At 50.4% G+C, this 17,595-nt stretch overlaps 1 protein-coding gene across 8 annotated transcripts in view; it reads right to left on the bottom strand.

The window, feature by feature from the left end:
- Window positions 1-17,595, bottom strand: part of KLHL18 (kelch like family member 18) — a 52,634-nt gene that overhangs the window by 12,712 nt on the left and 22,327 nt on the right. For 5 of the 8 annotated variants that reach the window (XR_016036214.1, XR_016036215.1, XM_088831772.1 and 2 more), the window contains 6 exons: window positions 15,020-15,160; window positions 10,421-10,619; window positions 7,584-7,744; window positions 6,244-6,380; window positions 4,495-4,732; window positions 577-681 (listed from right to left, as the gene is read on the bottom strand). Coding sequence is in view for 6 of the 8 variants with exons in the window: in XM_088831772.1 (XP_088687898.1) it covers window positions 577-681; window positions 4,495-4,732; window positions 6,244-6,380; window positions 7,584-7,744; window positions 10,421-10,619; window positions 15,020-15,160 (981 nt within the window). In the remaining 2 variants the exon portion in view is untranslated. The other 3 variants (XM_088831773.1, XM_055413687.2, XM_088831775.1) reach the window with 2 other exon arrangements.

The raw sequence follows: 17,595 nt of genomic DNA, 5'->3' as shown, positions 1-17,595 counted from the left end.
CCGCCAAATCATATATTACCCATTTTGGAAAGTGCTAGTCATCTATTTCCCATGCCCTTTCACCTGCATTTCCATTAAAATGAGTTGATTTATTTAAGTGGTACAGAGGATTAACAAATGTTTCCAAGTACCTAAGCAGACTATTTGTTTTTAAAATTTATTTAATCATTCATTCATTTAATCAAAGGTTATTAAATACCTATTACCTACTACATGCAAGGAAGTACAGGCGCTAGACTTCCCTGGCGGCTCAGACAGTAAAGACTGCCCGGATTCTTTACTGAATGCAGGAGACTGGGGTTTGATCCCTGGGTTGGGAAGATATCCTGGAGAAGGGAACAGCAATGAGTCCCTCCACTCCAGTATTCTTGCCTGGAGAATTTCATGGACAGAGGAGCCTGGAGGGCTATAGTCTTTGGGGTTGCGAAGAGTCAGACACAACTGAACAACTAACATACACCACAGGGGCTAAATAGGATAAATCTTCCTTAACCTTGAGAAGCTTGAGTCAAGCAGTTCTGATTTTCATCCTCTGTCTAGCAAGCTCCAATGCCCCAGGGGAGCTGAACTCCTTACTTGTCTGTCTCAGGTGAGTAGGTCTCCACAGAGCTGAGAGAAGAGTTGCCATCGTAGCCACCACAGACGTAGATCTGTCCGTCCAGCACGACCGTCCCCATGGCACTGAAACAGACACAGCTGTCATCCCGAGGGCTTCAGACTTCCCAGGGCAACCTCTCACGTGCAGAGAAGTAAGTCAGGCCCCCATCTGCCTCCTTTCAGAACAGACCTAAATCCCAGGAATAGTCCTAAGCAACGGTGTAAACTGGAACCACAGGGAACTGCCCTGTGGCTCCTCTTGCCTCCTGCCCTTCCGGCTCGAGGTGCCTCCTCCGCCTCCTCCTCAGTCCTTGATACACTCTTGCCCTGCTGTGCTCAGGGTCGGATTCACCTTTAAGGCCCGGGTCAAATTCCTCCCTCTTCTCCTCCAGAAGCCATCCTGGATCCCTCAGCAAGAATGAGTCCCTCCTGACCCTGCCCTCCCAGCGCAGCTCCTTTGTCACAGCTGTCAGTCACCCATTCGTCCAGCACACCAGGCCCTCACCAGGCACAGCGTCCAGGGCACTGGGTCTAGAGAGCTGAGTGAGCCAAAGGCCCTGCCCAGAGGGGTACCAGATATCAACCTCTTCACAAGTGGGGACCTCCTGGAAGACGGGGGTCCTCACAGTGTGACCCTGACACTGCTGAGTGTGGTGCTTTGTAAGAGCAAGCCCTCAACATATGTGTGACTGTGATTTCTCCACACAATTCACTATAAGGTATGGCAGACATCTTTTTGTTACATACATGGCCCTGCACGTCTGCTAACTTGTCTGAGGGGTGAGGCAACAGCTCCTATTTATTTCACACCCTCTGCACACAGCAGATGCTCTCTACTTGCTATTTTGCACCCTCAGCACGTCCCACGGGAGGCATCACCCCTGCAGAGATGGGCAGCTGTGGCTTGAGGAGACCAGGCGATCTTCTCAGGGCTGCCCAGAGGGGCCTGCCTCGGATTTCAACGCCACAAGCCTGTCTCCCACACTGGTCATCGTGCCAAGCTCTCCTAATACCAAGGAACCAGGGATCTGGTGTAATCATACAGTCTTCTGGTCTCCACAAAGCCTCATGAAAAATCAAACGTGAGGGCCAAGCTGCCTGACTCACTGTGTTCAGACCTGATGCTGAAGAAGACTAAAAACGAATCTCGGTGTCTAACAAACAGTAAAATAAAGGATGCCAGGCCTTACAGCCCCCCGTCAGATGTACACAGCAAATCACAGTGGTCCACGCGATATCCCCGAGTCAGCCTGGAAGAGGATAAGGACTTGCGGGAGGAGAGGACTCTGGGAAGGTCACAGACTCATAGACGTGTTACTGTCCTTCTAGAAGCAGACAAAAGAAACAACTTTGGAATTCAACAAAAATGTGAGAAGAGGAGAGGGAAACTTCAAACTCATGTCCACTAAGAGGTGCCACAAAACCATGTGAGATTAACTTTCAATGAAATGGTAAAGACAGTGTGAAGAGATAAGGGGAACTACCGCACAACTGCACTCATCTCACACGCTAGCAAAGCAATGCTCAAAATTCTCCAAGCTAGGCTTCAACAGTACATGAACTGTGAACTTCCAGGTGTTCAAGCTGGATTTAGAAAAGACAAAGGAACCAGACGTCAAATTGCCAACATCTGTTGGATCATAGAAAAAGCAAGAGAAAGCCAGAAAAACATCTACTTCTGCTTTATTGATTACACAAAAGCTTTTGACTGGGTAGATCACAACAAAATGTGGAAAATTCTTCAAGACATGGGAATACCAGACCTGCCTCCTGAGAAATCTGAATGTGGGTCAAGAAGCAACAGTTAGAACTGGACATGGAACAACAGACTGGTGCCAAATTGGGAAAGGAGTATATCAAGGCTGTATATTGTCACCCTTATTTAACTTATATGCAGAGTACGTCATGCGAAATGCTGGGCTGCATGAAGCACTGACTGGATTCAAGATTGCCAGGAGAAATATCAATAACCGCAGATAATGCAAATGATACCACCCTCATGGCAGAAAGCGAAGAGGAACTGAAGAGCCTCTTGATGAAAGTGAAAGAGGAGAGTGAAAAAGCTGGCTGAAAACTCAACATTCAAAAAACTGAGATCATGGCATCCAGTCCCATCACTTCTTGGACAATAGATGGGGAAACAATGGAAACGGTGACAGATCCAAAATCACTGCAGATGGTGACTGCAGTCATGAAATTAAAAGATGCTTGCTCCTTGGAAGAAAAGGTATGACCAACCTCAGTTCAGTCACTCAGTCGTGTCCAGCTCTTTGCGATCCCATGAACTGCAGCACGCCAGGCCTCCCTGTCCATCACCAACTCCCAGAGCCTATCCAAACTCATGTCCATTGAGTCAGTCATGCCTTCCAACCATCTCATCCTCTGTCCTCCCCCTTCTCCTCCTGCCCTCAATCTTTCCCAGCATCAGGGTCTTTTCAAATGAGTCAGCTCTTTGTATAAGGTGGCCAAAGTATTGGAGTTTCAGCTTCAGCATTAATCCTTCCAATGAATATTCAGTACAGATTTCCTTTAGAACTGACTGGTTGGATCTCCTTGCAGTCCAAGGAACTCTCAAGAGTCTTCTCCAGCACCACAGTTCAAAAGCATCAATTCTTTGGCGCTCAGCTTTCTTTATAGTCCAACTCTCACATCCATACATGACCACTGGAAAAACCATAGCCTTGACAAGACGGACCTTTGTTGGCAAAGTAATGTCTCTGCTTTTTAATATGCTATCTATGTTGGTCATAACTTTCCTTCCAAGGAGTAAGCGTCTTTTAATTTCATGGCTGCAATCACCATCTGCAGTGATTTTCAGTTCAGTTCAGTTCAGTCGCTCAGTCGTGTCCGACTCTCCGCGACCCCATGAATCACAGCACGCCAGGCCTCCCTGTCCATCACCAACTCCCGGAGTTCACTCAAACTCATGTCCACAGAATCGGTGACGCCATCCAGCCATCTCATTCTCCGTCGTCCCCTTCTCCTCCCGCCCCCAACCTTTCCCAGCATTAGAGTCTTTTCCAGTGAGTCAACTCGTCGCATGAGGTGGCCAAAGTATTGCAGTTTCAGCTTTAGCATCAGTCCCTCCAATGAACATCCAGGATTGATCTCCTTTAGAATGGACTGGTTGGATCTCCTTGCAGTATAAGGGACTCTCAAGAGTCTTCTCCAACACCACAGTTCAAAAGCATCGATTCTTCGGCAATCAGCCTTCTTCACAGTCCAACTCTCACATCCATACATGACCACGGGAAAAACCATTGCCTTGACTAGACGGACCTTGGTTGGCAAAGTAATGTCTCTGCTTTTTTAATATACTATCAAGGTTGGTCATAACTTTCCTTCCAAGGAGCAAGCGTCTTTTAATTTCATGGCTGCAATCAGCATCTGCAGTGATTTTGGAGCCCCAAAAATAAAGTCTGACACTGTTTCCACTGTTTCCCCATCTATTTTCCACAGAGAGATCATAACATGGAGGAATTCCTTCCAACTCCCTTGTGTGACTGATAAAGCTAAATCCTCCTTACTCTTCAGCTTGCAAACTGTGATCCCAGCACCTCTTCAACGAAACCTTCCTGATGCTCCCGCCCAGCTTCTCTCCCTCCTTGCGTCTTTCATAATAAAAACCTTCAGTCCTTATCTGGCACTTAAGTTACAGTACAACATCCACACGTCCCTGTGTCATCTCCCTGGGTTCCTCAGAGGACAAGGCCGGGGTTTTACTACAAGCAGACGGGGGTGCTGGTTCCCAGGAGGCATGGGCAGCGGCTGCAGGGATCCCCAGGCCGAAGCGTGCGTTTATTTCACTATGTGTCCTGCTGATCCAGGATGGCGCCCCCATCCTAGACCATGGGGTCCCAGAGAGCGACCTGGGACTGCAGCCCGCTCCCGGAATACCTCCTTTTGCTGTTCATGCTCCTCACTCGCGTCCACGTGTCCGTCTCCGGGTTGTAGACCTCCACGGTGCTCAGCCGCAGCTGGCCGTCGTACCCGCCGATGGCGTAGAGGAGCCCGTTCACCACGGCCACGCCGACGCGGCTGCGGGCTGTGCTCATGGGATGGCACTTCTCCCAGCGGTTGGCGACGGGGTCGAACACTTCCACCACATTCAGGGAGTCACCTGCATAAAAATTTGCTACTCAAATTAAAACAAATGAGACCGCTCGTTTAGATCACGGCTGCTGGGCAATGGTTACATGGCATGTTCGACTTGATCTTATCAGCTCTTCCCACACAATCACTCAAGGCTGGAGGGCCCCATGAGGAACCAGGGGATAACCTCAAACCTACTTCCTCAAGGGAAATCAGAAGCAGACTGGAGGCACTTGCTTCCTTTCTAGACAGGGCACTTTTAAGCGGCAAGGAGGTTCTTCACCCGCTGAAAGGCAAAGGTGAAGGCAAATGGGGTCCACTATTTCCCCGACCTGGGTGGCGTGCCCACAGAGCAGGTGCCCACAGACAGGTGCGACTGTCACTGCCTAGTGGGGGGCCCTGGGCGAGGGGCTTGGCATCCCCATCTTCTGTTCTCACATGTGAGATCATTTCCAGGGCAGAGTTCCCATGAAGATTAAATGACAGAACACCTAGCACAGTTCTAGACGATACCAAGTGCTCAACAAACAGTGACCACAGTAGCCAGGAGTAACTCCAACCCTGCCATTTTCACTGTTTTTTTTTTTAAAAGATCAAATAAAATAACCCTCTACCCGTTTTATTCTGCTTTGGGACACTCAGCACCTGCCACGCTCTACATTCACTAGTTGAGGATTTACCTTTTCCAGGTCATATGTTTAACAAGCAGCAGAGGCCAGGACCCATCTCCCCACTAAGTTTCAATCAAAAGCAAAACTGCCCAGGACTGCCCACCAGCTCTCCACCTCCCATCAGCCTGGCTGACTCTGAAGAGGCCAGGCCTTCACATCCGAGATGACAACTCCCTGTGCCTCTGCACGCAAGGACTCAGGAGTCTCCACTGCCCTCTCCTGGAGTACTCCCGCCCGACAGTGACGCCTGGGGTGGGCAGGAGGGGCACGGGCTCCAGGGAGTGTTCCTAAGAACCTGACTGTATGACACAAGAGCTGCCGAGAACACGAGGGCTATAAGGCACGCGTATTTCACTAGAGGTTAAGAGTTGAAGAGTGAAAAGCACTGACAGCGCAGACCCTGTGTACTTGGAGAATCTTCCTTCTTATGGTGACATGCTCAGAGTCTAAGCCCAGAGGGCCACACGACCCGATGTGATTAGCCTGGTAACAGAATTGGGTCTCTGATTATATCCTATCCAGAGCTGAGTAAATCCCGTAGCTGATGGGATATTAGAGAATGAGTGCAGGCCTAGGAGCCAGGTCCTTGCTTAGCCCAAAGAACTTGTGTGAACACAGATCAAGTTCTCTGAGCCTCAATTTCCTTACTGCAAAGGCAGTGGGTGAGGCCTGCGGGACTTCCAAAGATCTTTTGTGCTCTGATATTGTTTCAAGAGTATTAATATCTGACATGCCCTAACTGCAGAGCGATGATATAAAATCAAGAGGCACCAGGGTGGTGACACACCAGGGGAGGGAAGCAGGGGAGCCAGGCTAGCTTGTTGGGTGCTTCTTCAACCACGGTGGCCAAGACGGGGCTCTACGAAGGGGAGCTGCAAGATACCTGCTGAGTTGAGGCCCCCCACGGCATAGATGAGCCCAGCGATGGATGTGCAGCAGCGTGGCCGAGTTCTGAAAGCCGGCAGGTGGGGCCGGCGCTCCGGCATGAGGTGATAGTCCTTTGCTTCATCTACCAGGTCCCTGGAACAAAGTGCAAGAATCCAGGACAGGATGGCCTCTCTCCTCTTGGCCCACACTTTCAGGTCCCACCCACAACCGCAGGGGACGCCGGAGGAAGGTCTGGTCTCCAAGAACGCAGGTGAGTCCAGGGGAAACTACACACAACCACTGAGACCTGCTCGACACTGGAGGGGCAAGATGAGCGGAGCCCATCTCCGCTAGTTAAATAGAAGAAAAACAGTCCTCTGTAAACCAGCTGGCCTTGGGGAGGCTCAACAAGCTGCCTGCATCCTATTGCCACTCAGACCCAGCTCTTCCTTTTCGTTCCCATAACTCACACCCTGCAACGAACCATCTCACCTGGACTGAGGCGGCAGAAGCCAGCCGCTCCTGAGAGACCCCCTGCCTCCAGCCCCACCCATTCAGGCCGGCCTCCACCCTGCCGCCCAGGTTGGTTTTCTAATTAAGACCCTTCCGTAACGACCCACTGCCTACAGAACCAAGCTCAAACTCACCAACAGCACCCTTGAGACTGCTCATCCCAGGAGCTCAGCTGCCTCCAGCCACACCTCCAGCCTGACCTGACACACACCTTCACGCTGCTTGCCCCCCACCGCTGCCTTCCTCCTGAGCCAGTTGCAAATGTGATGAGCAATCGGAAGGAAGACGCAGGCGCTCCGCTGCTGCTCTACTTTATAACCTCCCCTGCGGCTGGTGTCTCCTGAGCTGTTTTGGTGGCTCTGCTGTCTCTTTGGTTTATTCTGGGTATCATTTCTGCCTGCTCCCAAACGTGCCCACCCAACCCCACCCAGCACTGCAGCTGGACAAATCCACCCAAGGTCAGCACACTGACTAATGTTTACGGAGGAGGACAAGGAGCCCCAGACAGTCATGACTAAGTCAGCTGCTGGTGAGAACAGGGTCAGGGCATGCAGTATAGATGTCTGTAGGCTCATAAACAGCTCGATGGGTGGAGATGCTAGAAAATCCTCAGATAACTTAGGGGAGGAAGACCCTTCTGCCTTGATGCTTCCACGGCGCACATTTCTCTGCTCAACGTGACAGACTCGGACCCTTCTAGGTTCTAGACAGAAAGCAGATGAACCTGTGTGCCACAAATTCGGAATGACCACTCCAAATGCTTCTTCCCCTGAATGAAGCGGCCAAGTTCTCCTCCCCGCTAGACCCTGGGCAGCATCCATGTGCAGGCCCCCCTCCGCTCACCTGCACTTGTGGCAGCAACGCACCAGGTCATCCTGCTGCACGCGGTCCGACAGGAACTGGGGCCGGCAGAGGGGCAGGCGGATATTGGAGAGCAGCTCGGGCAGGCAGGGCCCCCTCTGATCCCGGTCGTACCTGACCCAGGCCAGCACGGCCTCGAAGACCTGCCACGACAGAGAGGGGAGCGCTGGTGGCAACCCCTCCACCCAGAGCCTGCACCCCAGTACTCCCCAGTCTCAAACCCTCCGCTCCCTCAGACCCACCCATCTTTCCTCCAACTTGTCTCCTGTATCCACCACTTTCTCTCCACGTCCCCAGCTACCCCATCCAGTCCAGTCTCTTGAGGGGCAAGCCGAGGCTACTGGGACACCATCCTCACTTTCATTATGACTTCCTAATGAAAACCTGCCCGAGATTCCTTCTTCCTCTCTTTCCTGCAACAAAGTGCTGTCGACCTTAATTCCCGCAGCTCCCGCATCCTCTTCTCTAGGCTGGCCAGCTGTCCCCTTCACCTTCACCCAGAATGCCTGCATCTCTTCCTTTCTATCTAAACTCATTCCCATTTCTTTAAGGCCTGAATTCAGAACCGGCTTCTCCAAGGAGCCTTCCCCAGAGGCTCCAGTCACAAGGATCTCTCCCTCTGAAGCTCCAAGGCCTTTGAAGAATGTATCACAGTAGATACGAGCTGCCCTGGGCCATATTAACTAGCGGATGAACCAGGGACAGGGCCCCTTGCTCCTGGGATGGGGCGTGTTCCTCTAAATCTCAGGGTGCATGTTGCTGAGCTCAGGCTTTGCTTTTCTAATGGTCACTAATACGCAGGGGAGAGGACTCTTCAGACTTTAAGGAAAGGCGCTGAGCTGGGACTAACATCTCTACCGAGCGTCTGATGGAGCCTGCAGCTCCTTCGGCCAAGAAACAGCTGCATGACACCCCAGGACCCGTGACCAGCTGAGCAGAGGCCTTGCTGCCATGGTGCTCCGGGTGTCTGTAGTGCCGGGTCTAAACACACCTCCCCCACCCTGCGGCTGATGCCCTTCACTGCCCAGCCCTCATCACCCTCCGACTCACTGTCCTCTTAAGACAACCTGCACCACACTTTTGTTCTACAGAAAGGATGACCTTCACTCCTCTCTGGCTACTAAAACTGTACGCTTTCATTTAAGCTTTTCTTTTGTCATTAATTAGGCTGCGTGGGATCTTAGTTGCAGCATGCAAACTCTTAGTTGCGGCATGTGGTACCAGTTCCCTGTGGTACTAGCTCAGGGATCAAACCTGGGCCGTCTGCACTGGGGGTGTGAAGCGTTAGCCACTGATCCACCAGGGAAGCCCCTCATTTAAGCTTTTCCTGAGCACTCTAAGATGCTGTCTTTATCTTGAGAGGACCCTATAATCACCCACACCTTGCTTGGCCAGTCCCTTCCATGATTTTAAGTGTACTAGCACCTGACCCGGAGAAGGCAATGGCAAGCCACTCCAGTACTATTGCCTAGAAAATCCCATGGATGGAGCAGCCTGGTGGGCTGCAGTCCGTGGGGTCGCTATGAGTCAGACACAACTGAGCGACTTCACTTTCACTTTTCACTTTCACACATTGGAGAAGGAAATGGCAACCCACTCCAGTGTTCTTGCCTGGAGAATCCCAGGGATGGGGGAGCCTAGTGGGCTGCCGTCTATGGGGTCACACAGAGTCGGACACGACTGAAATGACTTAGCAGCAGCAGCACCTGACCACTGCCTCCAATCCTTCCAGCTCAGCAACCAACTCTACCCAGCCTTGGGCATGGCTCTCCCTCACCCCACACCTCCCTCTCAGGCCCCCCTCCAGCCTATTTCCTTAGCTCTCTCTCACCTACATGGGTTCCATGGGTTGTCATTCCCATGTTAGTCTCCTATTTCTCTTAGTCACACTTACCTGGAAAAAACATGTGTACCCTGATGAGGCCCAGCTCTTCAAATCCAACCCACTCTCTACCCTGCACCAGTACATACAGCTGACAGACAACACACAACAGGGCCGACCAGCTTATGTTAAATTTGTGACTGCAGATCTCACCTGGCCCTGCTTCCTACCCAGCCCTCTCCAAGTCCCGAGCTGTGTCCATTTACTCTCCCCGCTTTCCCTGATGCCTAGCTCGTACCTTTTCAACCCTCCTCAGACGTCTCACATCTGCCTCACCCTCGCTTTCTGCTAAGAACACAGGAACAAACCAGAAGATAACATGAGCAGAATCTCTCAGCACCGCCCTTCCGCCCTGCTGGGAGCGGGCTCTCCTTTCCACTGTGGCCCTGGACACGAGGGGCCCAAGCTCCTCTCAGCTCACCATCCCTGTGCCCTACACCCTGTTCTCATTTACCCCAGGACAACAATCTCCCCTTTCTCCTACATTTCCAATTCTTCCCTCTTCAACAAAATTCCCATCAACAGTCCAACTGTACTGTAATTTCTCTCATCGTAAAACAATCAAGACCCTCTTGACTTCATATCCCCCTAGCCACTGCCCCCATCTCTACTCGCCTTTAGAGTAAGACTCTTTCAAGAAGTTATCCATGCTCATTTCCAGTTCATGGAAACATTACTTCTAACAGTAAATTTTGGAAAATAACCCAAACATTGAAGAATGAGAACCGTGCAGTTGATAAAATCAGCTGAGTATTCTTTAGACACTAAAATGTGTGGGAAGAAAGCTCTCATGAATTGCGCATATGGCATGATAAAGCAAACCCGTAAGAAGCAAGGGGGCCACACACCATGACCTATGCTGTGCTCTGCTTTACCTCTTCCAAAGATGAGAAAGAATAGCAGCCCCCGTGTCACCTGCGGACTCTGCTCTACAGACCTGCTCCTCCGATTTCACGTTCAGCTCATCCCGAGACACCAGCTCGAGCACGTCCTCCAGGGGCAGGGCCAGGAACTCCTCTGACATGGACACCTCCACGAAGTGCTGGTGGATGAAGCTGTTGGCCGCGTCGTACAGCAGGGCGCACATCATGGTCTCAGCAAACTGGCGCACGCCCAGGCAGTTTTTGGGGTGAAGCCTTTTGGCATAGGAGAAGGTGAGAAGAAGAAAGTTAAGAGGAGGAAAGTGATCTCGTGTCATTTTCAAGTTGGTTCTGGGCAGAGCTACAGAATGGGGAAAAAAACACAAGCTTGGCTCCTCAGCTTTGTTGAAAACTCTCTGGGTGACATCGGCCGAGCCTCTCTGCAACTTCACTTGTTAAAGGTATAAAACTAAGGCAGATTCTCCAGGGTGGAGGGAGCTCTTTGGGAAGCCCTGAGAAGCAGCTTTCGGGAGAGAAGAACGGAGCACATTCTGGGAAACTGTGCTTTCCTTCGGGCGTTGACATTCTCGGTTGAAGGTCCACCTCTGGTCACCGGGAAGGCCCTGAAGTTGTAGAATGAGAGTTGAAACCACATGGATAGATGACTTCTCTTATGTCAGGGACGTTTCACTTTTTTCTTTTTAATTTTCTTTTTATAAACAGAAAGAGGCTCTCTGGGCCTGACTGCTCAGAAAACAGTGACACACATTACTTCTGTGGTGCCAGGCCTGCCATACACATTCTCTAGGATCTTTTTTAAAAAATATTGATTTATTTGGCTGGGCCAGGTCTTAGTTGCAGCATGAGGTTCTTTTTCATTTGCAGCATGTGGGATCTAGTTCCCCAACCAGGGGTCGAACCTGGGCTCCCTGCATTGGGAGCAGAGTCTTAGCCACTGGACCACTAGGGAAGTCCCTCTCTAGGATCTTTTAAACAACACACCAAAATACCCGTAATTGCACTCATTTTAGGTGGAAAACTGAGGCTCAGAGAAACAAAGAAATGTGCTCACAGTCTCTCTACAAGCAAGTGGGGATGCTGAGACTGAACATTCCAAGCCCTGAGGCAGACGTGTGCTCACCAGAGCCAGGGAAAGTGAGAGTGAAGTCGCTCAGTCATGTCCGACTCTTTGCGACCCCATGGACTGCAGCCCACCAGGCTCCTCTGTCCGTGTGATTCTCCAGGCAAGAGAACTGGAGTGGGGTGCCATTTCCTTCTTCAGGGATCTTCCCAACCCAGGGATCGAACCCAGGTCTCCCGCATTGGAGGCAGACGCATTAACCTCTGAGCCACCAGGGAAGCCCTAGAGCCAAGGAAACCTGGGGTCAAGTCTGGCCCTGCCACCCTGGGCGACTTGGGGGGAATTCCTTAGGCTCCTCAAGTGTCAGTAGTAACCTCACCTAGAAAAAGGTGGTGACTTACCGCTACCCACCTCCTGGGGCTGTGGCCATGATTAGGCAGGAATGTAGACAATGCACTCAGCATGGTTGTCTGGTATGAAGTCAGCTGCGGGTTTAATCTCTAGTACGCTTGTTTTTCTTACTATTATTGCATCTGAGAAAATTCCCAGTGAGCTCAATGTGGTTCCGAAATCTTGATGGTCCCATAGACCCTGAGGGACAAGGCTTTTCTTATTTTGATTTTGTGACTGATAGTCTTGTGGTGGGAGATGGTATATATTACATTAAAAACTGCCCAGGTTGACCTTTCCTTGTGAGAATGCCTTCTCTCCTCTCCCACCCCTACTGACTTAAGGGTTACAGTAAGCTATACTTACCAACCAATATTCACCACTGCCCCCCATCAGCAGACCTGTCAGGGACTGAGAAGGCAGAGCATCTCAGGAGCCTGGTTTATGACTAAATTCTACATAGTTGTTTTTTGTTCCAGCCTGAGCTGGCTCTGTCCATTGCTTAGTAAAGCTAAGTGTAGTTTCAAAGGCCAAGGAAACATGAGCACAGAGCACGCCTGGGCAAGCAGCATGGCCAGGGGGGAACACAGGGCTCAGGGTCAGAGTGTCAGCTCAGTCATCTGTCAAATAACATTAGCCTTTCTCAGGATGAGACCTGCTCAAAGCGCCTCACACCATTTGGCAGATGAGATACAAGGAGAGATCCCCTGCCCCACTCCAGCCTCTACAAGCAATGCTCACTCAATTCTACTGTTCTGACATCAAGAAGAGGGTTCAAATGCCATGGACGGGGAGCTGGTAGAGTCCACAGACATGGGGAAGGACGGTCCACACTGCTGCCTGGGACACATGTCCAACCCCTCCCTCTGGTCAGGATTCTTGCATCTCACCTTCGACTGTCTTTGACTGTCTTGCCACAATACTGAGTGCAAAACACACCTTGCACTGAAGTGGGTTTTCACATCTAAGAGGATGGGGTGTGGGGAGCCTGTCTGAAAGCCAAATGGTGGGGAAGGAGGCGGGAGAGCCGCCATACAGGAGAGGGGGCCACTCAGGAGAAGGAGGGAGACAAGAGGGACAGTAATCCACAGGGCCGACAGAGGCCCACATCTGTCAAGAGCTGCTTCCCAGCCTCCTTCCTGGCTGACACTGCTCGACCAGGATAAGATGCAATGCTTTATCGGAGGCAGGAAGTGGCGACTTGAATTGAGTAAGTTACTGGCTTAGTTCATGGGTATATCTGATGTTCCGATCCAGTTCTGAGAGGAGATTTTGGAAAATACGCACTTGTAATGTTCACCTAAAAACAAGGAGGTCCATTCATCTGAAGGTTGGAAAAGGGGCCAAGAGAAAAAAATCAACCCCAATCTCATGGGGAAAAAAATATCAGCAGACTACAGACCTCACAGGCAGAGCAGCCTCAGGAACTATTGCTCTAAGAACTCTGATGGCTTCATACCTTCTCTGTGCTCTGTCGAGCCCTGGCCTTTCCACTACCACTCAGGACGGTTGCCCTCAAGTCTTTAGTAATAAGACCTTGAAAGTGAACAGCCCACGTACTTGTCGTCAAGCGAGCAGCTGGGAGACCCCATCACACTGCAGTCAGGCTCAGGGAGAATCACCCCCCAAGAAACTCGGGCAGTGATGGCAGCCATTGAAAAGAAAACAGAGAGGAGGCCAAGCCTCTGGGGTCTGTGGCAGGGAATAAAAAGCAGGAATAAGGTGTGAGCTTAGGCTTCAGAAGGGGGCTCCCAGTGCTGAACAGAAAAATGTCAAGGACGGACTCAAAACATCAGGCTTTGTGTTTAAGCACCTTTTCCTAATATGTCATTATTGGTGCATGTAAAAACTGCAGTGGTCTAAAAATCTTTTCAGTGACACTGTAATAGAGCCTGGATCCAGTGTTGACAGCGAGGATCTCAAAAGCCACTAGGTGGCGATCTTGTCCCCTCATGAGAATGGCCAACTTTCGTCCCTTCCAGAGGGCCTTAGTCAGTGTCCAAGTTCTGTGGGAATATAGGGATGAATCAAGTCCAGTCTGTGTCCTTGAGCTTACACATGATTAGGACAGACAGTGAGTGCCCCACAGCCTGCCACACGCAACCTGACCCAGAAGGCATCTTAGGGCAGGTCAAGTCAGGCTTTGGGGCTGCACTCACTACATGGTCTCCAGCTGCAAAACCCAAACAGGACGACCTACCTCCCAATGAAACCAGCAAAGGGTGCCCCTGCATGTTAGCATAGTTACCACAGTTGCTGAGACCAGCTGCACACACAGCAGTGCTCACTGATGCCCCTGAGCACCACATGGGCAGGACGTGGACAGCAGCGGGCGTCCACAGAGCTGCTAAGTGCTTTGGGCTTGTGGAGCAGAAATGGAGAGGGAGAGGGGGGCTCTCAGAGTGGATGAGGTTCAGGAGGGCAGGTGTGAGGTGAGAGGAATGCTGGTCTTGAGACCAGGGGCCCTGTGATCAAGAGAGCTCAGCTGGAGCCAGACCCTGGAGAGACAGAGGAGTGCTGTGGGGTGCTGTTCTGGTTTGTCTCTGCCTGTGTGTAGCCCAGCACTAACCCTCAGCCCTGAGCCTCCAGTGTTCAAAGTCGGCTTTTACTTTGTGACTAAGATCTCTGCCTCTTGAGGGGGAGGAACAGCCTTTTTATCTGCTCAAGTCCTCAAAAGGTTGAGGCCAAGTGCTGGACATAGGTAAGGCCATAATGCATGGCCCTTACCCTAAAAGCAAAGGATGACTGTTCCCAGGGGATTAAAGGTGAAAGGGGACAGAGAATTCTAGGAGGTGAAATTTGGGTGGAGTCTTTCAGAGCAGAAGGAGAAAGGATGGCTAAGAAATTCAAGCAGGGGAAGGATCCACACAAAGATGGAGACAGCTGTGGAACAGTTAGGCAATGCTGACCAAATCTGGAGGTGGCTGGTCAGACTGGAGAGAGAGGACCAGGAGAGGAGGTACACGTCAGGCCAAGGGAGAGTGCAGGCAGGGCTCCATAAATCCTGCTCCTCAAAGGTTCATCCCAAAGAACTCGGTACTGCTTCAGACTGATTTCAAGAAAGGTCATTTCTACAGTTATCTTCCCAGCTCCTCACTCCCTTCATAAGACTTTCCACGCCCCCAAGACTCAGCAAACTGGCAGAGGATTCCAGAAATGAAATGGTCTGCTTGCCACACGGGCCACGCCCATCACATCACCTCACCGTTCTCGGAGGAACGTGCAGCAGGCATCTTTGATGCTCTGAAGCTGCAGGAAACTCGCCCCCATCAGCAACGACTGCACATTCTGCTGGTCAATGGCGAGGTGGCCGTTGTAGGCAAAGTTGATCAGAGCTTCCAGGGCACTAGAGCAAAGAGGAAAGATGCTCTTCAGAGATGAGGCTTGCTCCCAGGAGACTCAGGCCCTCAGTGCGCTGACAATGCTACCTGAGAAATGGATGACCCCCCACTCGCAGATACAATTAGCCTGAGTCCTTTGAGAATCTACCTGAAAAGAATAGTCATTTCACCATAGCTATAATTCTACTTCTTAGGGTGTCTTTACTGCCCAAATATTTTTATTACAGAAAGTTCTACAAAGAGAAAGCAACAACCCAGAATCTCACTACTGAATGAGTCCACTGTAGTCATTTCTAGGTTCATTTTCACTTCCTACTTGCCTGCATGTTTAAGCTGTATGGATATAATCATTTTGAAGCCCTTTCTGATGTTTCTACACTGTCTTCGTGGTTTTTTGGGCTGCACTGTGAGGCTTGCAGGGTCTCAGTTATGCAATCAGGGACTGAACGTAGGCCATGGCGGTGGGAGCACCAAGTCCTAACCGCTGGATCACCAGCAAACTCCCCATGTTTAACATTTTTAATGGGTGCTAAATAGTAGTCCAACACACAAATATGCTATAATTTATTTCTTTATTGGTAAGCATAATAGTTATTACAAATAATGTTTTCCGGTTATTTCTTTGAGGTAAAATTTCAGAATGAGGCTTTTTCTACCTTCCAATTCACACCAAGAATGAAATCCAAGTTCTGTCGTAGGGCTGTATGTGGTCTGGCCCCTCTCCATCTCTGACCTCATCACCTTCCACTCTTCCCCTTACTCTGTTCCAACATGCTAAACACACTCTGACCTCAGGGCCTTTGCACTGGCGGCTCCCTCTGTTTGGAGGGCTCCTCCCCCGGATGGCTTACTCCCTCAGTGCACCTCAAATGTCATCTCAACACAGAGGGCTTCCCTGATCACCCTGAGATAGCATGGACCCCCACCATCATTCGCTAGCCTTTGTTCTGCTTTACCTCATTTTCTGTTTGCTTCCCGGCTATATCATGCATTTGTCTACTGCCAGATCGCTGCTACTAGAAAGCTAGCATAGTAAGAGGTGCTGTTTCCTCAGCGCTGTGTCTCAGAGCCTGCAGCAGCACAGACCACAGGTGCTCCGTCTACCTGTTAAATGAGGCACTTGGGTGGTGTGTGGTGATTAGCATGGCTCCATCAGACGCAGACCTCAGAGAACAGAGTGTTCAACTGCCCGTGGAGACAGACACACTGCTGTGTCTTTCCTTACGGGTAGCTGGCCTGGGACTGCACCCCTGCAGTGGGTATATAAATCCTCTCCATGTTCTAGGACAGGTCACCTTCTGTTATCCAGAGGACACCGCACGGTCTCCTAGCTCCTCCTTGGAGTTGTCACCACTGGGAGATTAAGAAGTTAGGTGACAAAGGACAGGTTACTGGCTAATATTTTAAAGTCACTGGTTTGTTTCTTGTCTCTCCCCCAACAAGAATTACCCTGTGTGTCCTCTTTGCTGCTGTGTGCCCAGACCCCAGCACAATGCCAGGCAGAGTAGGTGCACCACGGACCTCTGCATGTAGCCGAGGTTATAAACAAACAGCCCTGATTCACAGACTTGCGGTAAACTCTTCAAGGCCCCAAAAAGGCATAAGAAAATGAAAGTCGCTCAGTCGTGTCTGACTCTTTGCGATCCCATGGCCTGTAGTCCATGGAGTTCTCCAGGCCAGAATACTGGAGTGGGTAGCCTTTCCCTTCTCCAGGGAGAAAAATTAAAAAGGCATACTATGAGATATGTCCTATCTAAACGTCTTTCAGAGTCCCAGAAAGCCCTCCATAACAAAGAATCATTGTCCCTCGATGTCAGTAGTGCTGAGGCTGAGAAATTCTGCCCCAGATGAATTTCAGGGTCAGGAGGCAGAACTGGAAACCCTGAGAGTGCACCATTTATGCACTTATTTAAAGTTGTTCTTACATCTAGATTCTCTTCATGGAAAAACTCTCCTGATCAGGAGAGTATTTAAATCACACGCGGCGATTTAAAACTAAATTTATTATTATTTACTTCATTTATTTTTTGGCTATGCTGTGTGGCTTGCAGGATCTTAGTTCCCCAACCAGGGCCTGAGCCTGGGCTCCTGGCAGTGAAAGCGTAGAGTGCTAAGCACTGGACAACTAGGGGATTCCCCTAAAATTAAATTTAAATCACTTAAAATTAAATAATATTTTAAATTCAGTCTCTCAGTCCTACCAGCCACATTTCAAGTGCTCAACAGCTGCATGTGCTACGGGCTACCATTTCGGAGACAACAAAGAGAACATCTCCATCAATACAGGAAGCGCTAACGAACAACGCTGTTCCTGACTGAGGAAAAGAGTAATGAATGAAGGCACTTATTGGAAAGGCTCCTTTCTCCCAGCTTAAAAGGCTGGGAGAAAAGTGAAGAGAATAATACTCCACCAACTCTGTACTGAACCCTAGTTCCTATG

This window comes from Moschus berezovskii, chromosome 24 (assembly GCF_049115385.1).
Source record: "Moschus berezovskii isolate FMDL1 chromosome 24, NW_MosBer_1.0, whole genome shotgun sequence".
NCBI classification, from domain to species: Eukaryota; Metazoa; Chordata; class Mammalia; order Artiodactyla; family Moschidae; genus Moschus; species Moschus berezovskii.
Note: the sequence above shows the minus strand (reverse complement) of the source record. Positions and strands in the feature narration are given on the sequence as shown.